Source organism: Branchiostoma lanceolatum, chromosome 16, assembly GCF_035083965.1.
Source record: "Branchiostoma lanceolatum isolate klBraLanc5 chromosome 16, klBraLanc5.hap2, whole genome shotgun sequence".
Taxonomy (NCBI): Eukaryota; Metazoa; Chordata; class Leptocardii; order Amphioxiformes; family Branchiostomatidae; genus Branchiostoma; species Branchiostoma lanceolatum.
This window is the reverse complement of record NC_089737.1, coordinates 15,770,080-15,795,087: the sequence shown is the minus strand read 5'-3', so window position 1 is coordinate 15,795,087 and position 25,008 is coordinate 15,770,080. Positions and strand designations below refer to the sequence as shown.

At 42.9% G+C, this 25,008-nt stretch overlaps 2 protein-coding genes across 9 annotated transcripts; both read right to left on the bottom strand.

The window, feature by feature from the left end:
- Positions 1-562: 562 nt before the first annotated feature.
- Positions 563-24,999, bottom strand: LOC136421790 (ubiquitin carboxyl-terminal hydrolase 7-like). Of its 8 annotated transcripts, XM_066409347.1 has the most exons (17): positions 24,895-24,999; positions 22,301-22,435; positions 18,719-18,835; positions 14,231-14,449; positions 13,448-13,536; positions 12,858-13,058; positions 12,091-12,207; positions 10,878-11,545; positions 10,230-10,368; positions 8,412-8,627; positions 6,618-7,244; positions 6,221-6,372; positions 5,579-5,678; positions 4,602-4,840; positions 4,193-4,315; positions 2,815-2,986; positions 563-2,229 (listed from the first exon to the last, which is right to left on the bottom strand). In XM_066409347.1, exons 4-17 carry the CDS (start codon positions 14,442-14,444, stop codon positions 1,909-1,911), a joined length of 3,378 nt encoding a protein of 1,125 aa, XP_066265444.1. In that variant the 5' UTR covers positions 14,445-14,449; positions 18,719-18,835; positions 22,301-22,435; positions 24,895-24,999; the 3' UTR covers positions 563-1,908. The 8 variants fall into 8 exon arrangements, with proteins under 8 accessions (XP_066265444.1, XP_066265443.1, XP_066265446.1 ...); XM_066409346.1 differs by lacking the exons at positions 18,719-18,835; positions 22,301-22,435; positions 24,895-24,999 and adding an exon at positions 17,104-17,172; XM_066409349.1 differs by lacking the exons at positions 14,231-14,449; positions 18,719-18,835; positions 22,301-22,435; positions 24,895-24,999 and adding an exon at positions 14,050-14,173.
- On the bottom strand, positions 17,226-19,370 carry LOC136421523 (GATA zinc finger domain-containing protein 14-like). The gene is made up of 4 exons (XM_066408850.1): positions 19,361-19,370; positions 18,632-18,835; positions 17,576-18,535; positions 17,226-17,518 (listed from the first exon to the last, which is right to left on the bottom strand). Exons 1-4 carry the CDS (start codon positions 19,368-19,370, stop codon positions 17,226-17,228), a joined length of 1,467 nt encoding a protein of 488 aa, XP_066264947.1.
- Positions 25,000-25,008: the final 9 nt, after the last annotated feature.

Below are 25,008 nucleotides of genomic sequence, written 5' to 3'. Positions count from 1 at the left end.
ATCATTAGTTGATTAGATGAGATCTCAAATGTTACAGAGAGTATCAAACAAACTCCCCATCCCTAACCGTTTAGTGAATGTGTCAGATGCAGATGCAGACATTGAAATCTGCCAGAATTTGCGCTTCTATCGGTAGAAATTGCGATTGGAGTCTCTGTACACAGAGATCAGGATCTCTGCCAGTACAACCAACGATTCTACCTTGCCAAATCTTTAAGGCAAAACGGGTATAATGTAGTTAAATATACATAATATATAAATTATGTCTATCACATTCCTCTGGGTAGTAATGCACATGTTGGATCATCTACTCCAGTCATGAACAGGGATGAGGGGGGATGCAAGCTTGGGACCTAGCAGCAGTACAAAGTAGAACCTCACATAATTGCCCTGAGGAAGACGACAGACGGTCACCAAAACGTTGGCTGTACATGTTATACTCTTTGGTTATGAGTAAAGAAATCTATTGTTCAAAATTAAGGAGTAAAGAACTTTATTGTTCAAAATTAAGGGCTGAGTTAGAGGTTCTTCTATGGTCTATACTCTACAAAAGATGACAATCTTGTGGTTTCAAAAGAACAAGTAGTTTAATACATGTATGTACAAGTTCCAGCCTTCACAGAGCCCAGCCGCTGGGCCCGACATTTGGGAAATACAATGTGGTACAACTTCTTCCTACCGATCTAACATGTACAAATACACAACTTCAGTGGCATGTGTCGTCCCTGGTCTGAATTTCCTACAATCTTATCAAGAGGATTGCTAAGAAAGTCGTTTGTAGAAGCTTGTTTTCTTTACAAAGGTTCCCAAACGTTGCACGTGCCACCAATGTACAATTCTGCAGCGTGCTCCTATTGTTTATACATGCTGTGCAACTGTGTTCTTCTATGCCAAAACTTGGTACCAGGACTTTTTACTGCTGGAAAGTAGTGCCATATCGGCAGATTCGAAAATATCCTGAGAACCAATCAGGTGCAGGGGATATCAAGACGTATCTATGGATCAACCAATCCGGTTTCTGTATGGAAATTTACAAGTCCTGTGATTGGTCAATAGTCAGTAGGATAGTGCTTTACTGTCACAACTAGCCAATCACAGTCTTCTTAACAATAGTAACATGGCTCTTTTTTACCAGGACTGCATTTGACCAGTCTTTTTTCGTGCTAAGCTTGCAAACAAAAATTTGTTGTCCTAGTTTTAACATTTCCAGTTTCGACTTCTGAATGTACAATTTTGTAATCTTTAATTGTCCGACCAAAGAAAAAAGATTGCCAAGAAAATGTCTCAAGCCTTAAGAACAGTTTTGCAACTTTAATTTTCATCTCTGCACATATCAAATTGTCCTTGAAAAACATTTCTGCCCACCCCTTAAATATTACGATGGAACATTCTGTAATACTGTGGCTCATGGCAAAAGACAAGGCTAAGGAATACTCCATTCAAGATGGAGAGGTAGACAAGACGTTTCTGTGAACCAAATTTAATCTCACAAAAACTACTGTGCTATGTCCTGTGACGGTGGTGCAAATTTCCAGTGGTTTCAGACAGAGACTGACTTTTGGGAGCCAGGCTAACATTTCGTGGGCTTTACTGTCCTTTTCTTTGACCTAAACTATTCTTGCATTTCATACATAAAATTTTTGTTCAGCTCATTTCTGGAACAAGCCGAGAAAGTAAGACAGCACTGAAGATGTACAACTTTGTCTGTACAGGTCAAAGGTTAAATGGTACAAAAACGAGGCACATTCGCCCCAACATACTGACAATGACCTTTAACCCTTAACCCCTAGTCTTGCAGTAAGCACGCGTGCCCTTGCACAGTTTCGCTGCTCCCAAACGGCTGCGTCTCAACACGCCCGGGTGCCAGTCTATCCACAAGGCCTGCTTACAAGGCTAGCCAACTGTACATCAATTGTGGATCTTGATGGCCTTCTCTGTGTACATGTACGGCCTTGATCTCTTGGCCGTTTTGTTGATGTGGTCGATTCCCAGCCAGGGTTTGGGCTGCATGGCCCCCCCGGGGACGATCTGCGGAAGGAAGTCCTTCAACTCGACGGAGTACTCCTCGGGAATGTAGGTCTGGCGGCCCATCACGATGATGGCGAACTGGTACTTCTCGAACTCCTTGTCCGGGACCTCCAGCTTCTTCTGGATCTGCCCGCGGATTGCCGCGAAGGCCTCGCCCTGACGGATCTTCACCATGAACGGGGTCCCGAACGTCGCAAACACCTGAGGGAAGGAACGAATGAAGGAATGTTTTACGTTTATGAAGATTAGACATCCAGGTAATAAGATACAATAAAAATAGTTACTCAAGCAACTGGATAAAATTTTGAAACAGACGTTTTAGACAGCATCCACTGTCTTTCGTCAGTGACTAAAGAAAGATCTGGCAGAAATAGGTCTCATACCAAAACTCTGAATAGATTCAGATGGGTGAATAGAATAGTAAGTCAAGGTTGTATGCTAATGACTCAATGAGCTCCTGTTGTTTTAGGAGCTAATGGGGGATACTCATTCAATCTAGAATCCACAGATATCCTAGACTGCAAACGCCGTTGGTTGGAACAGGGAATCAGAGAAGCACTAATAATATGAGAGAATGATTGTACAATCCCACCCTCAACAGGAAAGGAGGTCTACGCATCAAACTTTTAGGCACTTGGGGCAAAGTGCTACCCCCCACCGATAAACAACATTTATTTCAAGTTGTGCTCCAAAATTCCTTCTGTGCACCTAAATTTTTTAGGTTGGGTGCACCAGTGCACCTATTCCCAAGAAGGAATTTCAAACTCTATGCAGATGGAAACAGACCTCCTTGGAGAAGTGTGCGCAGTGGACCAGGAGCTCCTCCTCCCGGATGCTGATCTCCTCCTGCGGGACCTCCTCGATGCGGTAGGTCTTGGTGCCCTGGCTGTTCAGGCACTCCAGCAACACGTCCTCCTTCTGCACACAGAAGATCTTGTTGCTAATCACCTCTAATAACCTGGAGAAAAGAAGAAAATTAAAATGTGACTTTATCAGGGTGCGAAATACCTGGTTGCACGTTGCACAGTGCAACAAGATTTCGGTTGGTGCAAGTTAATTCCAAACCCAGGTAGCGCAGTGTGCAAATCGGTAAATCTTCAATTGAAATAAAGAAATCAACACTTTTTCGTTTTAAACCATCCAAAACCCTTCATAGATCGTGGAAGTTGAGCTGCAAAAGACGAAAACACACTGCCCTCGGCTAAACAAGATGTTGTTATGTCAATGGGAACACAATACTATCTAATACATATTTTGAAATATTAGTAGTATTATACGCTACATACGAGCTTGATTTGAAGAAATCGGTGAATGTTGCTGGAGCAACCTGAAATTTGGATTTGCAACCTAGCATTTGCCCTAGGTTGCAACATGGGCAACCTGGCTCAAAAAAGTATTTCGCACCCTGCTTTATTTTATTCAAGACAACACCGATTGGAGAGATAGTGATCTGGATGCTAATGACTTCTAATAACCTGGCCGGCAGATGAAAATTTAATGTGATTTTATAAAAGGCTACAAAAATTGAAGTTGTGGATTTTCTTATCTCAAAAGACAACTATCTTTATGCTAATGACCTCTAATAACCTGGACGGCAGATGAAAGGAAGACACAACTTTATAAAAGGTGACACCAACTCAATTTGCTGTTTTTCAGATCTAAAATGATCATGATCTTGATGCTAATGAGCTTTACCAACCTGGAGGGAAGATGAATACTTCGATACTTTATTCACTCCATTAGCTTTCATACAAGTACAGCTAATTAGCTACGTAGAAATGAAAATGTGACATTAATTAAGGCGACACAAATTCAATTTGTTTGGTCTCAGATCCAAAAGGCATCATGCTAAGTGAAACATTGAGAAGAAAATAGATTCAATGAGTGGATATAGTCAAAGTTTTCCTCCCATGTATCAGTTTCTGTTTGCTTTCACCTCATTTCTAATGCCAAATGTCTGAGAATCAAGAAAATATATTGCTTTACGGTGCGTTGATGAGGGTTAGGCATCCAGGTAAAAGAATATGTAAAGATAATCTAACCTCTACAACTAGATAAAATACTTCCCGACATCTAAAACGATATTTCGGATGAACAGAGTCGATACTAGTAAATGAGATGTAACTTAAGAAGAAAAAAAACGGTAGTTCCACCAGGACTGTACCTGAGCTTGCCCGACCCCCCGTCCTGAGGCAGCTGAAGTTGTTTCCCCGCCTCCTCCAACAGGTCTGCAACCGTGCCGTTCTTACTGGGGTACAGAACCATCTCCCGATCCTCCTTCAACTTACTGTGGAACAAAGAAACAAACAAACATTTATTTATCACTCAGCTATCTTTGGTTGTATGGATCATATAACACATAGGGAAATGGTACGTGTAAGGATTAGGCTATGGTGTACTGGGGTACAGCATCATTTCACGCTCAAAACCGGGGACATGCCGCTTCCTGACGTCACCAAATTCAATCAGTTGAATAGCGAGTTGCAAACAAAGATGGACATTTAAGGTTAGAGTTACAGCATGAAACAAGACCACATCAAGAGAGTACTGAATACTACGTCGTCTCTCCTTACCTGTTAACGAAGATGCACTTGAACTGTCTCTTGTTCTCCAGTTCGTTGATGGGGATGCGGAGCCGCTGGTAGTACAGCTTCTTGGGTCCGCGCTGCTTCAGGTTGCTGAGGAGGTCCTTAAGTGTCCCCTCGTACGTGCATCGCAGCGGGTTGCCGGGGGCGTCACGGTAACCCTGCGTCTTAAAGAACTGCAGCAGCATGGGGTCCGTGTTCAGCTCCTGGGCAACGCACTTAGCAACCTGGGAACAAACAAACAAACAAACAAACAACAGGGTCAGCTCCAGGGCAATGCACTTAGCAACCTGGGGACAAACAAACAAACAAACAAACAACAGGGTCAGCTCCTGGGCAACGCACTTAGCAACCTGGGAACAAACAAACAACAGGGTCAGCTCCTGGGCAACGCACTTAGCAACCTGGGAACAAACAAACAAATAAACAACAGGGTCAGCTCCTGGGCAACGCACTTAGCAACCTGGGAACAAACAAACAACAGGGTCAGCTCCTGGGCAACGCACTTAGCAACCTAGGATCAAACAAACAAACAAACAACAGGGTCAGCTCCTGGGCAACGCACTTAGCAACCTGGGAACAAACACACAACAGGGTCAGCTCCTGAGCAACGCACTTAGCAACCTGCGGATACATTAAAAGTGTTTCTGGTGGTAAAGATCAACTGTAGACAGGCAATAGTTAAGGTCACACTTCGACAAGAGACAAAACTGTTTCTGGTTGTCCAGGGAAAAGAATTTGCATCCTAAGGAAACAGCAAGCAGAGATGGCAGACACACAAACACACACACATACATACACACGCGCACACACACACACACACGCGCGCACACACACACACACACACACACACACATGTGCACACACACATACACACGCACACACACACTCACACAGACAGACGTCAAAAACAATACTCCACTCCTTCGTGATAAAGTAGAAATATTCTATGAAAACTGTGTTACCTGAAAGTAGTTCATTCTCTGGGACAGGACGAGATTGAAGCCAGGATCGCTGGGCATCGTCTTGTCACAGAACACCACCTCTACTCGGTAGTACAGGTCCCTGGGGTAACACAGGGTAATCAATCAGTACAACACAAGGTACAGTAGGTACCCTAACCCTCAACTTGGTAGTACAGGTCCCTGGGGTAACACAGGGTAATCAATCAGTACAACACAAGGTACAGTAGGTACCCTAACCCTTATCACAGAACACCACCTCAACTCGGTAGTAAAGGTCCCTGGAACATAGAATAGGCACACAATCAGTACATCTACAACACAAGCTACCCTAACTCTAACCCTTATCACAGAACACCACCTCTACTCGGTAGTACAGGTCCCTGGGGTAACACAGGGTAATCAATCAGTACAACACAAGGTACAGTAGGTACCCTAACCCTTATCACAGAACACCACCTCTACTCGGTAGTACAGGTCCCTGGGGGAGGGGGGCACAGAACAGGTGTTAGCAGTACATCTACAAGGTACAGTAGGTACCCTCTAACCCTCCAAACGGTAGAAGTATGTTTGGCACAACAGTAGAAGTTTCAAGAACACGGTTAGTTGACTCGCCTTTAAAATTTAACTTAACCGTTCTCTCACCTGAAATAGTCTTTAGCGGTGGGGAGTTCACACTCCTCGTTCTCTGGATCGTCCTTCTGAAAGATGATGATGTCACCGTCCATCAGTTCGTCCAGAGCCTTGTCCAACGGCAACTCGTAGTCCTGGATCCGCTCCACCAAGTTCGGCTTCACCTGGAGATGCGAAAATCGGAAAAGATTTACCACATTCTACAACAACAAAAATGATGATGAACGAAGCTATTGCTATAGAAAGACTTTGTGGAAGATATGTGGACAGTTCAGTGATGTTTTTACTACATTTGTCGGTGTACCACAATACAAACCTGCTGAAATCATCATGACAGCTCAATATAAACCCTATCTATCATACAGTTCAAGTTTAACTCAGACCTTTTTGCTACAATCTGGCTCATTACCTCTTCGAACATGATGAGATCTGTGTCGCTACGGAACCCCGCCCGGCGATTCATGATGGGTATGAGCTCCTCCACCCTGGTGCTGATGGGGACATACACGTGCCCCGCGTAGCACACCATCTTCGCCTTCGGGTCGTACATCTTCAGGAACAGCATCACGTCCGAGTCCTTGTCGAACGGCGGGAGGCACGCCACGTCCGAGTCCGGCTCGACGACCTCCAGGAACACGTACCAGGGCGGGTCGTTCTCCGCGAGGACGACCACGCTCTTCTCAAGGTCGTTCTCGACGTCGATCATGGTGGGTCGGAACGTGCAGTTGCTGCGCTGCTGGAACGGCCACGGCCGGATCTGCGCGACCGGGTAACCCATGGACCCGGCCAGCATCTCCATGAACGGCCCCAGCTTCATCTCTCGGAGCACTTTGAAAGTCCTGTAGTGCACGTGCTCCATGTCGAACATGTCGTTGCCCTGGTGACCGCAGAACTGGTCCTCCGTCACGACGTGCACGGGCATGTACAGGTGCGCCTCGCTGCGCTCTTTCCTGCGCTGGAGCTCGTACTTCTTCTCTTCGGCGAGTCTCTCGATCAAGTTGTCCGGGATGTCGATCTCGTTGACTGGACACAGAACCTGGGAAGGTAACAAGGTAAAGTGGATAAGCATAAAGTGGTTGAACCACAGACTAAGGACAAAGTATGAGGCTTTTCTGTTTAGTCTTTATCTATTTGGGTTGGCGTTAGGGAGGGCATCCAGCCGTAAAAACTCTTGCTACAAAAAAGGACTTGCACTTGATGAGGAGTTCTGGGGCTCCCCCATCCATGTGCAAGCACGTCTAACCCCCAGATGATGGGGAACAAAAGACGTTAAATTGGATAGAGAGAGAGAGAGAGAACTTCATCACATCAGGACAGGACAGAGGAACAGGCAATGCCTTTGTCTCGCCCCCTACCCAGAGTCGTGTGTCCAGTAGTAGTGCAATGAGGCTGTTGTCTAACTTAAGTGTTTATACAGTAGAAACCGCTTATTTGCATAACCGATTTGTCAGAGTATTTTATGCAATAATAAGGAGTAGTCCATTAACCCTAGGGGACAAAATGAGCGGCACTGAGGGGGGAGGGGGTTGTAGTGGTTACTAGCATAGCACTTGAAGGAAACACACACACTTTGTGTCAAATTCACTCACTCCCAGGTTATACAAAATGTAACATATTGAATTCATAAGCATATCATCAGTTTATTTACACATGTTGAGTGCAAATGATGGCAAATTTAGTGAAAAATTGGCAATTCTATTCTTCTGTATCCTATCACAGCAAATAACAATTGAGTCAAAACACAAAGGACAAATATGGTGTTGTCTTACCATAGAAACCTTCCATAATATATTTACATTTGAATGACATTTGCATAGTACGATCCATAAGAGTTAGTGACTTTGACATGTTCAACCGGTTTTTCCTGTTGCCATTGGCATTATTTTATGCAAATAGCAAGAGTGTGCGAAAATGGCTAATGCAATTATGCCATTTTATTTATAATGTAGTGAATGGGAAATGGTTTGGGTTTTCAGAATTTTATGCATATCCCCGAAATATACTATTAACAGCAATGCAAATAGCTGGATTCTACTGTATAGTACGTCCTGAAAATTGCAAAACATTCAGCTGGCGCAGCCTAACACCAGCCAACCGCGCTTAACACTAGCAGACCACAGTCGATCTACAAATGTAGCTCCTGAACCACTCCCAGCCATGATTGGGGGTAGGTTGGGAGGCCATGTTCGACTAGGCATCCTACCTCCTCCTTGCAACTCTCCCGGACGTAGACCAACATGTAGGCGTTCGTGCAGTGTCTGATGGAAATGTCGTCGTCGAATCCACCGAAGTTGTGGTCGATCGCCTCAGCCTTCGTGCAGCGCGAGACGACGTCGTCGTCGAACTTGCACCACTTCCCGTCTCCGCGCGGGTTCAGGTAGACGACGTAGTGCCCCCCGTGGTTGTCCCCACTGTGCACCTGGAACCGGTAGGTAAAAGGTAATTATCAAAAAGGAAAGGAAAGTGATCTCGATCCAGTTTTAGCTCACTGAAGAGCTAATCTTCCACTGGTCGTGACAGAGAAGAAGACAGACGCTATGTACAGTATTTACAGGTTCATCGTACCGGGGAAATTCCCCTGGCTCTTTTCGAATATAGCACAATGAACAGTGGACCACGGCTTAACGTCCCGTCCTAAGGACTGCGATCTTTTCCGGTAGCGTGCATGTCGGGTGAGCAACACAGCCGGGATCGAACCCTGGGCTTCTAGTTCCAGAGGCAAGATCGCTAACCACTGGACTACGCACGCTACTTAAAGCAGTAACTTAACTGAGGTGAAGCAAGAGGCATTTTCAAGCAGCTAGTGGTAGTGCAATGCAGTTTTATAACAGGTAGATATTATGGAAATATGCTTTATAATTACATGTATATGGTGATTCAGCCCTGAAGTTTTATCTTGTGCTATGTAGTATCGGATGTTTGAAAATGATGTCATAATCACCACCTCCTTGGTATTGTAAGAGGTAGGATGGAGTTAAATGGAGTGGGAATCATAAACATGTATCTTATCCAGGGATAGGAAAAGTAAAGCAGTCATCCTCAACTGAGGTGAAGCATAATGCTTCTTCAAGTAGGTAGTGGTAGTGCAATGCCGCTTTGCTAAGGCATTACCGATTGTGCCAAAGGGACATGCTATGGAAATATACATCATCTTACATTGTATATGGTAATTCATAGAGAATCTCTGCTTATCCAGGATATAAAAGGAAAGAAGAAGAATTTTTTGTTGTTGTTACTTCTGGGAAATGGCTACTGGCTGATTCCAGGCTAATATTTGGGCAGTCCTGATATACATACTATTAGGCTTGTTTCTTTGCTCCTTTTAAATGACCCAAAGTATGTAACTATGATAGAAGTGTACTAATATGAGGAGGTAAAATATCAATATCACAAAGATTGTGATTTATTTATTTATTTTATTGGTTCAGCATGTAGTTACATGCCAGAGTTACCAAAGTAAGATTGCCATATCCAGAATATTGCAAGTTTTAACGTTCTGATAATGCTCTTAGCCTGTTCTTAGCCTTTGAAGCAGAGCTTGGAAAAGCGTGTTACACACCAGGATCGCATGAAGAATGTACACCTACAGATACAGAAGCTGGTATGTTACGCCGAAGGGCAGTTATACTGGCTATACAGATACAGAAGCTGGTGTGTTACGCCGAAGGGTGGTTATACCGGCTATACAGATACAGAAGCTGGCCATGGTGTGTTACGCCGAAGGGCGGTTATACCGGCTATACAGATACAGAATCTGGTATGTTACACCGAAGGGCGGTTATACCGGCTATACAGATACAGAAGCTGGCGTGTTATGCCGAAGGGTGGTTATACCGGCTATACAGATACAGAAGCTGGTGCGTTACGCCGAAGGGCGGTTATACCGGCTACACAGATACAGAAGCTGGTGTGTTATGCCGAAGGGCGGTTATACCTGCTATACAGATACAGAATCTGGTATGTTACGCCGAAGGGCGGTTATACCGGATATACACTGTCAGATACAAATGCAGGTACACACCAGGACCGCGTGGAGGATGTACACCGCCGGGTCCTTTGCATCTGGGTTCTGGACAAACTTGTCCAGGTTGATTTTCTCGTGGAACTCGCAGCGGTCGTTGATCTTTATGTTCGTGTCGGTGTTGGGGTCGTACTGGAACCTGATAATAATAATAATCATCATTATAGTAACAGTTTAATGAATAAAACTAAAAGTACAACATGTCCAACAGTGACAGTCAACAGACTGAATTAGTGCTTTATCATTAACAGAGGATTAAAACGTAATCATGTAAAGGGTTTCTTCATAAGTTAGAGAAAGCTGAAAACCATTTTCAAATACAATCATATTATGTATCTTGTTTTTTGCTGGGAAGTTATGAGTGTTTAATGTTTAATCCTAACCCTCTCCATTCCCCTAACCCTAATTGCTAGGGTAAGGGACCTGGGTAAAAGTTATCTCATAAGTGCCTTCTAGTAGGCCAAACTTGGTATCATTAGAAAGCTCTCTATGGGTCAACCCATATTGGTACAAATTTGGAAGTCTATGATATATCAATGATAATATATAGTATTGCCAACCCCTTTCCATTTTTGGAAGCCCTGTGTATAAATCCTAGCTAAATAAAAGCCTAGCTATTGGGGTAGCACTGAGTCTTTGTAACAATACCTCATGAGGTGTAGGTGGAGAACAGGCGGGAAACTCTGGAAAATCACGCCCTTCTCTGCCTCTTGCAGCCCGAACTTCCCCGCGTCGTACTTATTCTCCCCGTCCATGGTTTCCGTGGCGATATAGTCCTGGAATGATTCGTACAAGTTCTTCTTGCCCTTGATGTTAAGCTGGATGTCGTAGAAGGGCTCCGTGCGCGAGGACATGTAGTCTATGTGTTTGCATTTGATGAAGGAGATCATTTTCCCCTCCAGGAGGCGGGGGATGGTCCCCTCGACGCACGTCCCTCGCATCTTACTCTCCATGTTGTCTAACAGCACGCGGCACAGCTCCTGCACGTCGTGCTGCATAAAGGAGTCCAGAGTCTCCCAGCCGAAGGACTTCGTCAGCTTCTTCGTTCCCACCGGCTTGTCGTTGTGCTGCAGTTCGTAGAATATCCTCTGGAGGGCCAGCGCGACGCTCTTCGACTGGTCGTCGCTCTCGGTCGGCATCTGGTACACGGCCTTGCGGAGCTGGTTGGTGAAGAAGAGAGTCTGGAGGAGAGAGTTCATGTAACAGGTCGCGCCCTGGTTCTTCAACCCGACGTACCCAGTGTGCTTCTTGGAGTCCCAGGCGACGCCGTGGGGCGCGTCCGCGTTCACGTAGACCTCCAGGAGAATCCGGTCGTCCTTGAATGAATGAATGAATGAATGTTGATGAAGGTTAGACATCCAGGTAAACAATATTTATATACAATTCAAACTCTAGTTCTAGTGACGCTAAGAAGAGTGATGGATGTCACTGGAAACGTCTGGAAGTAATCTCTGTAATGCATCCAGTGGTAGAGTTTGAATTGTATCAAGGTATGAATGAATGAATGAATAGTTTATTAATAAGAAGTGTAACATGGCAGCTAAAAGCTGAATTGTGTACACTGTGCAATATCTTATAAAACACATAAGGAAAACACAATGTATATTTTAGTAGTAGTATGTAGTAGTATCCAGTATTTTGCAGCTCTGTCCAGGGGGCTAACGCTGGTCAGGCCGCACACCTTCATGTCCTTCCTGACACACTCCATCCACGATTTCCTAGGTCTACCACGACCTCTGCTGCCTGGCAACTGCATTTTGGAGATGGTGTTGATGCAGCCACTGGCACGTTCAACATGTCCGTACCACCGGATGGAAAAAAGTTAATTGTACTAAATCTGAATCTGACATTTTTGCGTTACCTTTATGAACCCCTTCTGCGTGTCGCCGACCTCGTGCCATGGCATGAAGTGCGCAAAGCCCCAGTCGTTCTCCTTGCTGTAGAAGATGTGCTGGATCTTCCGGTTAAACGTCTCGACCTGGAAAAGAAAGGAAATCATTTTATGAATTATTTGCACAAAGGTGCATCTATGTAATTGCCATATACAATAAATGCAAACGCTAAATCTGTGCACAAAGCTACGTGCTTACCAACCCATTGATGACGTCACACTTTGGCTCAGGTCAAGAGACGTAGCTACACTGCAGGAAGAACCCCAGGCTCTTAACTAATTACTCGTTATGTACTGAATAAAAAAAACCATACCCCGTCCTTCTGTGGAATAAGCCGAAGCTCTGCAGAAGCACTACAGGACCAGGAACTGTCGGAGTCAGCGTTACACTGCAGGAAGAACCCCAGGCTCTTTACTAATTACTGTACTCGTTATGTGCTAACGAATAAAAACAAACCCCGTCCTTCTGTGGAATAAGCCGCAGCTCTGCTGAAGCACTGCAGGACCAGGAACTGTCGGAGTCAGCGTTACACTGCAGGAAGAACCCCAGGCTCTTAACTAATTACTTGTTATGTACTAAATAAAAAAAAATACCCCATCCTTCTGTGGAATAAGCTGCAGCTCTGCTGAAGCACTGCAGGACCAGGAACTGTCGGAGTCAGCGTTACACTGCAGGAAGAACCCCAGGCTCTTAACTAATTAATGTGCTCGTTATGTGCTAACGAATGAAAACATACCCCATCCTTCTGTGGAATAAGCCGCAGCTCTGCTGAAGCACTGCAGGACCAGGAACTGTCAGAGTCAGCGTTACACTGCAGGAAGAAGCCCAGGCTCTTGTTGTTGGGGCGCTCGGCGTTGGGGTTGTGGCGCGGCATGGCCATGATCTTCCAGGGCAGGTTCCGGATGAACACAGGTGGGCTCAGCTGAGTTTCCTTCACCTGCAGGTACAAAACAAACAAAATGAATAAACAAACAATGACAAGGTTATATGCTAATAGGTGCCGGATGAACTCTGGTGGGCTCAGCAGTGTTTCCTTACTTGTAATGACACTTATGTTCAGTTCAGTTACTTATAGTTTTGTCAGTTATACAATTTCACATTTCTTTGCATACAATACCCAGATTATGTTTCCGTGTTGACCTCTCGCCAACTTTTAAGTTCACCACTGACATTTTTTTTGCCTACCAATTGTATATGAGTTTTTTTCTTTTACATTTTATTTAATTGTATTGTAGGGGACTCCTGGTAGAATAGCCTGCAATTTATGCGACACAAATACAGACCCTAATAACACAAACAAACGAACAAGCAAGCGAACAAACAGACCTTGCTAAAGTTCTCGACAGTGAATCGGAAGGTTGCCTCGGCACGAGACTCGTCCTCTTCCTCCATCAGTTCCTCCACCATCACCTCACCTAGATGAAGACAGAGACATTAGGACATGGACATGGGTTACTGTTATGCAGAGCCACCTAGCTGTATCAGGAAGAACTGCAGTCTGTCTGGTGACTGGTGACAGACAGACAAATGATTTAAGTATCCATAATCAGCAACAGCTGTCAATATTTCGCTAAGATAAAAAGGTGGTCTTTTATTGAAACCAATATGTGTGTGTGTGACTTGAACAGAGGGCCACTATCCTGTAGTGCCACCTACAATGTAGCTGTATCAAAAAGTACTAATGTAACAGTCTGTCTGACAATTTAAGATGTAGGTAGGGAAGAGATCAACGGGTTGCACAGATGGGTACCGTTAACATTGGTGGTGTTTGTGTTTCGATCCGTGTCCATGTCTCCCCCCGCTTTCGGCGTTTGCGGAGAATCGTTCTTCGGGGGCGTGTCTGTGTCCATGTGTTCATGCATGTGTACAAACATTTAAGATGTAGGTAGAGAAGAGATCTAGAGATATCTGATTGCACATGTAGTTACCGTTAACATTGGTGGTGTTTGGGTTTCGGTCCGTGTCCATGTCACCCCCCGCTTTCGGCGTTTGCGGAGAATCGTTCTTCGGGGTCGGCGGTGGTGTGTCTGTGTCCATGTGTTCAAGCATTTAAGATGTACATGTAGGTAGAGAAAAGATCTAGAGATATCTGATTGCACAAATAGTTACCGTTAACATTGGTGGTGTTTGTGTTCCGGTCCGTGTCCATATCTCCCCCTGCTTTCGGTGTGGACGGAGAATCGTTCTTCGGGGGCGGCGGTGGCGTGTCTGTGTCCATGTGCTCCACCTCGTTACACGGGCGCTTCTCGGGCGGACCCTCCGTAGCATTGGGGTTGGTGTCACCACTGACTAACATGTCTGGTGTGGACTCTGCCTCTGCCATTCCACCTGTGGAAAAGTTACGATAAAAAATTGGTAAAAAAACTGAATAGATTAATTTTTAAGGCCTGTATAAAAACAAAATGTCTACATGTATTTGTGTTGTCTCCCTCTCCGATCTAGCTCTCATGATTCAATCCCATGATTCTTGTGTACCAGTGTTATTGTTGGGCTTTCCTTTGTATTTTTGTCTTAGCTCAGATAACAAACAACGGGCTTCTAATCCGTGTCCTGTATATCAGTACCTGTGTTGTTGGGTTCTCCCTGTATCTTAGTTAGCCAGCGTGTTATCCTGTTTCAGTTCCAGGATCTACTTTCGCCAAGGTAGAGCCTGGAACTAGGCATGTCAAACCTCCGCGTTTCCGCATTAGAATGCGGCGGCGCGCGAGGCAGTAAATGTTTTTACAAAAATCTTAAAAATCATCCGTATGCATTACGCCACTGAAAATCGTTGTCAACAATCAATGGATGATTTGCTATCATGCTATCATGTTTTTAGTTGAAAATATCAATCGAACAAGGAGCTAAAAATCATTTAAGTTGGAGATGCAGGCGAAAAACCGCCCCGTTTTGACGCCGCGAACGCGGCACGCGATTTTGAGGCCCGCCCGGCGGAGGTCCCATTTTCAACTCAAAAGCCACAAGCCGGTGTAGCACGCAGAACTCTGGAAATGTTTTCAGGTGAAAGGGCAGAGATCAAGGTTCACGCCAGTGGTGGGACAAAGTGTGTACGTCATTGTCGGCGGGAGTTATGGGCGAAATGGTAGAAACCTCCGGTCGTAAGTGGATATTTTCGCTATTTTTCTTGAATTTAGCAATTTTGTCCCTATACTGTCACAAATATAGATATATTGTGGTCATCACGGTGTGGTTTTTGTTTCTATTTAGGCGAGTTTGGCTTGTGGGTTTAGCGATACATTTTGAGAGTTTTTTTTCGACAGCCCGAAAAATGGCGTGCGCTGTGTGCGCATACGTGACGGGGGAGGGGGGCGTGAGATCGCGCACTTTGTCTGTGCTCGAAATTGAACTTATTGTCATAAATCCTGCACTATTTAACCGTAGAATGGTGATATATTTTATGCTGAATGTAATATACCTTTCATATCCGATGATATGGCATACTTTGGACGCAACAAACAATTTTCCACTGTCGTAATTATGTTGTGTATATACACTATCGTTACGATCATACAGTCCGAATTTGTCACACAGTTGTATGATCTTCATTCAGATCGGTCCTTTTTTTGATTTTCCAGTGGATACAAAGGTGGCATATCTGGTACATCTGTGCAGAGAACGTGGGATGCCTTCAAGCAAACTTGAACAAGTTGAAGATTACACAAACATCAGATCAAGTGTTTGGTGACGAAAATTCAATTTCCTTCTTCAAATTTTCAAGGGAAGAAGCTACTTCAGGAGAATAACTTGAACACTGAATTAATTACTGATACTGTACTAGTCAGAAAGTAACTTGTAAGTCTGCTGTACTGTAGGTAACTTATTATATGTACCAATCAGAGATCTTATTAGAATGGGTAACATAGGTATTGATACTTATAATAGCACCATACTATTATCATTCTGATTGATCATGATGTTAATTAGCCTATTTAACTTATTAAGCATTGGAATATTAATTTTTTTTTAAATATAGACATTGTTAGGAACCTGTTTCATCAAGCTTACAACATCAGTGAGTTCATGTAGCAGCCAATATCAGTGTACATCATTAACAATGTATGCCTTTTACTATATATGGCTCATTAGTTTATTGCCAATTAACACATCTTCATATAGATCTATTATTGCTCCTGTTGTAAACATTCCTGTGCTTAAGTCAACATGTAATGTAGGTTAACAGTTGAAAGTTGTTTTAGGGAATAGGTAGTACAAATAAGGATAAGTAAAACAACTGGTTGTACATGTGTATTTGAGGATCAGTTCAGTTCATCCTGTTGAGGATAATTACCCTCATTTGCATATCTTGCAATTAGCCAAGACTGCAAAAATACATTATTCTCATAATGATCTGTTCAACAACAAGATAGTCAGAACATCTTGTTCCTTCTTCAGTTTTCAGCATGTTTAGAAATGTATGTTAATAGATAGGCACTATTGTGGATGAATAAATTAGTTAGGGTTAATTAGGGCTTATTAAGATAATATACTGAATATAGGTCAAAAATAAAACATGACAGTCTGTCCAATTATATTATCTTTAAATGCTGAAAATCTGAACAATATTGGTCAAAGTGTTTAAGAGTTACATTAAAAACTATGTAAATAACTGTGGACTTGTGGTCATTTCTGGTGCCATGTTGAGGTCAATCATTCCCATAGGGGCAATAGATAAGTGTCTTCTAATGAAAACGTCCAACTTTTCAACTTTGAAAAATTCTGAAAAATTTCAACTTTGTCCGATTTTGACAGGATAAAAAGCATATTAAGCGGAAGAATCTGATCTGTACTTTGGCAACAATTTCAGCAAGTTATATCTTACCAAAAAAAATGGTGTGACATACCTACTGGAACTGAAACCGGATGACACTCAGGCTATATCTTAGTCAGTGAATGAAAATAAAGTAAACCGGGCTTTGAACCCATGCCTGACGTACCAGCGTTGTTGCGGTTGTTGTTGGGATTAGAACCCGTGTCTGACGTACCTGTGTTGTTGCGGTTGTTGTTGGGATTAGAACCCATGTGTTCCGTACCTGTGTTGTTGCGGTTGTTGTTGGGATTAGAACCCGTGTCTGACGTACCTGTGTTGTTGCGGTTGTTGTTGGGATTAGAACCCGTGTCTGACGTACCTGTGTTGTTGCAGTTGTTGTTGGGATTGCGTGCCTGTGTTGTTGTAAATGTGGTTGTTGTTGGGATTAGAACCCATGCTTGACGTACCTGTGTTGTTGCGGTTGTTGTTGGGATTAGAACCCGTGTGTTCCGTACCTGTGTTGTTGCGGTTGTTGTTGGGATTAGAACCCGTGTGTTCCGTACCTGTGTTGTTGCGGTTGTTATTGGGATTAGAACCCGTGTCTGACGTACCTGTGTTGTTGCGGTTGTTGTTGGGATTAGAACCCGTGTCTGACGTACCTGTGTTGTTGTGGTTGTTATTGGGATTAGAACCCGTGTCTGACGTACCTGTGTTGTTGCGGTTGTTGTTGGGATTAGAACCCGTGTCTGACGTACCTGTGTTGTTGCGTTTGTTATTGGGATTAGAACCCATGTGTTCCGTACCTGTGTTGTTGCGTTTGTTATTGGGATTAGAACCCGTGTCTGACGTACCTGTGTTGTTGCGGTTGTTGTTGGGATTAGAACCCATGTGTTCCGTACCTGTGTTGTTGCGGTTGTTATTGGGATTAGAACCCGTGTCTGACGTACCTGTGTTGTTGCGGTTGTTGTTGGGATTAGAACCCGTGTCTAACGTACCTGTGTTGTTGCGGTTGTTATTGGGATTAGAACCCGTGTCTGACGTACCTGTGTTGTTGCGGTTGTTATTGGGATTAGAACCCGTGTCTAACGTACCTGTGTTGTTGCGGTTGTTGTTGGGATTAGAACCCGTGTGTTCCGTACCTGTGTTGTTGCGGTTGTTATTGGGATTAGAACCCGTGTCTGACGTACCTGTGTTGTTGCGGTTGTTGTTGGGATTAGAACCCGTGCCTGACGTACCAGTGTTGTTGCGGTTGTTGTTGGGATTAGAACCCGTGTCTGACGTACCTGTGTTGTTGCGGTTGTTGTTGGGATTAGAACCCGTGTCTGACGTACCTGTGTTGTTGCGGTTGTTGTTGGGATTAGAACCCATGTCTGACGTACCTGTGTTGTTGCGGTTGTTGTTGGGATTAGAACCCGTGCCTGACATACCTGTGTTGTTGCGGTTGTTGTTGGGATTAGAACCCGTGTGTTCCGTACCTGTGTTGTTGCGGTTGTTGTTGGGATTAGAACCCGTGCCTGACGTACCTGTGTTGTTGCGGTTGTTGTTGGGATTAGAACCCGTGCCTGACGTACCTGTGTTGTTGCGGTTGTTGTTGGGATTAGAACCCGTGCCTGACATACCTGTGTTGTTGCGGTTGTTATTGGGATTAGAACCCGTGTCTGACGTACCTGTGTTGTTGCGGTTGTTGTTGGGATTAGAACCCGTGTCTGACGTACCTGTGTTGTTGCGGTTGTTATTGGGATTAGAACCCGTGTCTGACGTACCTGTGTTGTTGCGGTTGTTGTTGGGATTAGAACCCGTGTGTTCCGTACCTGTGTTGTTGTTGGGATTAGAACCAGTGTGTTCCGTACCTGTGTTGTTGCGGTTGTTGTTGGGCTCTCCCTTGCTGCGGGACGATGGCCTGTCGGTCACCGCCACCTTCACGTGCTTACTCGCAATTCGCCCAATGTCTGCTGATCTCCCACGCTCTGTAAACAACAACAACAACAGTAAACAACAAACAAACACAACTTCACTGATGCACATGTTCATCTTACTCGCAATTCGCCCAATGTCTGCTGATCTCTGATGCTCTAAAAACAACAAAAACAACTTGACAGATGCACATGTCAAACACATAGATATATACATGTACTATTAAAATCGAATAACACAAATTATAATTGGAGTAAATTCGTCTTCCACTGCCTCAAAAGGAAAACCTTCGACAGCGGTGTAACCTGCGCATGTGGAGTGGGTTCAAAACATTCTATGGAAGCCTGTGTGATAAAAGTTGAACCTCATGTAATATCCCAAAATATCACCCAGACCGGAACACCCATATCGAACGTTATCCTGGCCCATTTATGACATAAAGAATAATTTTTACAATGCACCACTACTATTGTGATGTAGCATTCACTATCTTTCATCAGTGACTAGAGACTGACTCATTCTCAGTCACACTATGGATGATATCTGAAACAACTGTTACTGATTCTTTTGAGAATTACCCAGTAGCATCTCAGTAGTAATGCATTTTACTGTTTATTTCACCCTCAGCAAAAAATCACATTTACAGCAAAATGCAACAATCTAAGAAAAAATAGCAGAGCATTCTTTCAGGAACAAATTTCTACAGTTCCTTGATTATAGTACAGTCGTGTACTGTATGTAAAATGTAGCAAGCCAAATTTACATTAGCCAAACCCAAAGTCATATGTCAACTATTAAGAACTAAACAGAGCTCCAATACTAATTGCATGTACCCTTTTGTGCACCAAAGATAATTTTTGATTGTGGCTGTATTAGTACATGATTGTGTATGGTTACATTATGTAAAGGTGCTATTGTACACTAGTATTGAAATGCAAATGTCAGAAAAAACATATTCGAGCGCAAATACAAAAATCTATTTTGGGCACCTAGTTTTTCATGTACAATGTCATCCAATTTTTCTGTGCACCTAAAATGTTTTGGTAAGGTGCACCAGTACACATATACATATATCCAATAACAAATTTCGAGCCCTGTACAACACAGAAAAGAGGTTTGCCCTTGCAGCTATGTAAATTGCCCTGTGCTAATGCTCTCCCGACATCATGTACATCATTAAGCACCGAGCACTCATGGTGACATGTTCACTTACCTGGGATAATTACCTCACCTGTCAATCACACAGGTGAGTCATGTTACTCACTCAGGTGTGCACAGAGATCTAGATACAGGTGTTACCTTCTAGGTGCAATTACAGATACATGTATGGTTGAATAGAGATATCATTCTCTTAGATGCTATCTTTTCACTGTTCAGTTTTTGAATTATCATTATTTCAAATCACCATTATCTTTAATTATTTTTATTCTTTAATTATGATTATTTTCTTAATCAATACTTAAACATATATATCATTATCCAGTCGTAAGGTTTGAATTGTCTTTATATATTGTTTACCTGGATGTCCAACCTTTACCAATGTATATCTATAACATGTCGTCTGCAGTTTCATCAAGTCATTCAAATTCATTCAAATGGACCATATTCTTATTTCAAACTTGTTATAAATGGTGCGATTCAGACTGCGACTGCAACGTTCTTTCATGCCAATAAACCATTTACCATTATTATCGTGTTCTTTATTTCTAGCAGCAGTTACAGTCAGGCACACTTATCTGGTAGTAATTATTTTCTTGGAAAAGGTGTGGCCAATGCAACACTAGTAATGACTTATGATCAAAGCAATAAGATAGACTAAAGATAGACTTAAGAAAAAGGGTGAAGGAGATAGATACAAAAGAAGTAGATATTCATTCAGCCCTGGGTTAGAAAAAGCTGCATACACTGTAAAAATAAAATCACTAAATTTAGCTATACGTATTACTGTGCTTGAGCTCTTCTTCCTTAAAGGTGCCCTAAGCGATTTCAGGGGGTAAAACTTGAAATATTCTGGGGAAAACAATTCTGTTTGGTGAAGTTGAAATTGACATTTGCTACCCCATATTAGCACATCTGCATCATTATTTCATACTTTGGGTGTTCAAAAATAGCACAGAAGCAAGCCACAAAAGGAGTATTTTATTTATTGGGTCCCCCCAAAAATCAGCCCAGAATCCAGCCGTAACCGTTTTCTGTCGACAATTTTCGGTAACTTCCGGCCGCGTGACGTCACAATGCCCAAGCACATTGAGCCATGACCACGTGATTATTTCTTCGGAAGCGTTCGGGACTTATCGGTCAGAATCGTGCATGTTCGGAAGATTTGAAATGATGCCTGGCCTCCAAGTGCTCAGATTTTCAGTGAGTTCCCACCACACAACCACATTGCATTTTTGCTCCATGATGGTCGATGTGATTGGATAGTGTTATCTAAACTTACTATGGATAGAAATCAGAAAAAAAGATTGATTTTGAATATGTGACTTTCAGTGCCCTAATATTGCTTAGGGCACCTTTAATCAATCTGCATGCCACGACTTACAACTTTTCCTGGCAATTGTATACGTACATATGTCCATGTATCAGTGTTGCCCTATAGATAATACAAAATTGTAAATTAGCCTCTTGTCCACAAAAACTAATGATGTTCAGCCCTGATAAAGTAGAGCATCATACGGTACCAGTCTGGAGTGAGACGTCATGAGACAAATGCACCGCTTGACAGATGTACTGAGTCTCGCATGGCTTCTCTGACAGAAAACAGCCCTTGATGTACTCTCAGTATGTTAATCACAGTCTTCCAACACATATACATGTAGTCACAACCGCCCAAGAAGACCACTCAGGGGACCGATAAAATTTGGTCTATATGTGCATGTAGGTAATCACTATATAGACAGGATTCTTAATGATTGTGTCAATGGGAAAAATCATCTACGGGACCACCAAAAAGTGGACACATTGGCCAGGCAGTCTTTATCATGTAAAGGTGGTCACTAGCATTTCATCTTTCTTTTGAGGCAACCGCCTTCTGCATTTTGAATGTTCTGTTGTCTGTACATACATGTACCTTTGCATGGTGGTTTCTCTCTGACAGAAAACAGGCCCACATGATGTATATGCAACTTGCGAGGGAGTACTCTCTTTCTTCTACCCACATACATGTATATACATGTACAATACAATACATTACAAAGCTTGCAATTTGCACATGTTACTTTTAATCACTGAGTCAAATGTTGGTTCATTTTTTATTCATTTATTGAGATTTACCACATTTGGGAAGGATGGACATAATACATTAATAGGTGACGAACTGACTATCACCTTTTTAAGATGTCAACCCGGACCAGACTGTAAGGTTTGATCCACTCACACCGAGAAGGACCCCTACTCTTTTCAATTAAAATACATCGAATCCTTGTGTTGTAAAGTTGCTTTTCCTTGATACACATTGTACTAATGCTTAGCAACATCTCACAAAATTTAGAATTTAGGAGGATCTGTTTGGGGTTTACCTGTATTCTTGATGCTGTTGTACGAGGTTCTCCTGGGGGTTTCGGGTGAGGGGGAGTCCTCGGGTAGTGTCAGCTTCCCACGACTGCTCACGATGCACCCAATGGTGACCTGATTTCACTCTGTATCAACCAGTTCTGGGAACAGCAGGGAAGAAACTTTGTTTATTGTTTATTTATTGTTTATTGTTTATTTGCATGTGTACAATATAAAACAAAGATAAATAGAGCAAAGAATACATGCAGGGGAGGCCAGAAGCCTATAAGGCTTTTCGGGGGCCTCCCCTAAACTACACAAATGGAATTTTTACAAAATTATATATAATCAAAACTAAGAGAAATTAACGAAAGAAGAAATTGGAATTGTAACATAAATCCTAATGAAACGAATGAAAATAATAGGAATTACAAAGTGAATTTTGAGTTGTAAACATAATAAGTATTATAATGAATAACAATTTATAAAGAAATAGGTCAAAATTATACAAAAATAACAATCATATGAAACATTCTGTCATCACATACCAAAACTTAACGGACCAAACAAACAAGGCAATCAGAGATGGCAGACTTCATCCCCTTACCCATACTGCTTTGCAAACCTTCCGGTCCTTCAGAGACGAATACCAGCAATGAGGAAGTATAGCAACACTACAAATTGTGTAGATGGAAATACAAGGATATACAAGCCAAAAAAAATGCCGCACTCCACCAGACTGTAAACAACCCTTATGGTAATAATATAATCTATAGAGCGACATGAAGGATTGATCAAACTTCAAAGCAGGGAAACATTTTTTCACCTAAATCGACTAAGTACTAGCATGATGTAAGTATATACTAGTATTACTGTCCAACATGCGGAGTGGTTAGACCTGGCATTTACCAGGTAAATTTGACTTTATACAGTCATGTAACTATGACATTATACTGTACATTATATACTGGTCTGACTATTCCAGATTCAACAAACCAAAGTGGCCGCTGTGACGTCATGTTCAAACATGGCGTAGTCCACAGACGGTAAACAAGCCAAACTTCATATTGCAACATGAACATTGGCTGATCCCAATCATTGAATCAATCAATCAATTAATCAATTCAAGGGTGAAACGGTTCCAGGTTCACTATATTCAATGTACACAAATTACATCAAAATCTGTCTGTCACTTGTTTTTAGCACTTTGTGTAGCATCACCACCAGCCAGGTAGTCACATTAAAGCATTAGATGATCATTCGCCTGGACTTTGACAGGCACCAGGCCATGTTACATGATATTTCACAGATAACTGCATGTACATGTACACTGGCATTGCCTTGTTATCACACAGTTGTGATTGAAGCCTTAGAACTTTCCATTTGCCATGAAAGTGCAAATTACTGCTCTAGCCATTGAATGTAAAGTGGTAATCAGCACACATGGTTATGAATCGATGTGGCCTTGGGACAGTGAATTATCCCATTGTGTCGTCATCTCTATTAAAAACATTGGGTTTTCGATGTTAGGAACAAAGAACTTTCTTTTCAAGTGTTTCCTACACATAATTTCGGTCCCAACTGTATCAAAGCTGTCAGTAACAGGACTTCAGGGTTCAGGATCAGTACTTTTGGGACATCTTTGAGTTTGAGGTATCCTTTTTCCACCATTCACAAGCACAACAAATTTGCCAACAAATTTCTTAAAACTAAAAGGACCAAATCTATGAACGAGGAGACAACAAGGTGAAACAAACCAAAATAACCCATCTCTGAAATCACACAGGAAAAACATCTTACAAAAATTCATGTGATACAAAATTCCATTGTCATTCATTTTGAAGCCATTAAAAAAATAACAGACTTACATGGAAAAACTTTCCCTTTTAAGAAAACTACACACTTCGCTTCTTTCATTATAACAGAACACCAGACAGTTTTTAAGATTGCACGAACCGAGAGGAAACGTCCCCGCACAGGTGGTTGTTTGGAGAAGCAATGCGGAACTCACACAGACACGTACAGGAAATACAAACTAACAACATAGCAACCGACAAAAGCGCCACAAGGACCTCCAAAAATCACCACCCTATCTAAACCTGTCCGTCGGGCCAACAATAAAACTACAGGAACGGTTCTAACGGTCAATTCAGACCCGAAACGCCCGCCCGAGAGGTTGTTTTTGTTCCATGTTTTCCCGTGTCGACTTCGCGCATGGCGATCACTATGGAATCTCATCGCCTGTCCGCATGTTTTTAGTCAGACATCTCGCCATGGAAGCCGTAAACTCTGCTTACTTCTGCTCTAGATTTGTCCTTCCCTGTCTCTCCCGTGACCTTGTGATTCTGGATCCTGTATTTCTCGTGCGGCGAGGATGCAATTTCACCAAATGAAAGTGAGGGAGGGGGGCAATTATTACAAAGCCCCGAAGTCACGCATGAAAAAAGTGGGCCGGCTTGACAAATTATTTTCACCTTCTAGAGACATTAGGGAGGAAACCCACCCCTGCATCCACCACTGTTTTGTTAAAGAAAACCTTATGTTATAATCTGTTGTAAAACATCCTGCCATAATGTCTATGAGGGTGAGAAATTAGTGAAAATGGGAGAAATTTACCCACCACTACTTCTTCAGCTGATGGACATGGCGGCCAACACTCTGGGTCAAAGGGTAAGGGACGACCCATTGTCATACATTTATATTTTTCGATGTCCCCTAAATCACCACAAAGAGG

What these genes read in the sequence shown, in the direction of transcription:
- LOC136421790 (XM_066409346.1), bottom strand. Translation starts at nt 17,140, where the DNA reads ATGGGTTCTAATCCCAACAACAACCGCAACAACACAG. An exon ending in ACCGCTAAAGACTATTTCAG is followed by an intron (nt 5,679 to 6,220) that starts GTGAGAGAACGG and finishes GTGTTACCCCAG; the next exon opens with GGACCTGTACTACCGAGTAG. An exon ending in GGGGGGTCGGGCAAGCTCAG is followed by an intron (nt 2,987 to 4,192) that starts GTACAGTCCTGG and finishes TCTTTTCTCCAG; the next exon opens with GTTATTAGAGGTGATTAGCA.
- LOC136421523 (XM_066408850.1), bottom strand. An exon ending in CAACAACCGCAACAACACAG is followed by an intron (nt 18,536 to 18,631) that starts GTACGTCAGACA and finishes GCAACAACACAG; the next exon opens with GTACGTCAGACACGGGTTCT. An exon ending in CAACAACCGCAACAACACAG is followed by an intron (nt 17,519 to 17,575) that starts GTACGTCAGACA and finishes CAGGTACGTCAG; the next exon opens with ACACGGGTTCTAATCCCAAC.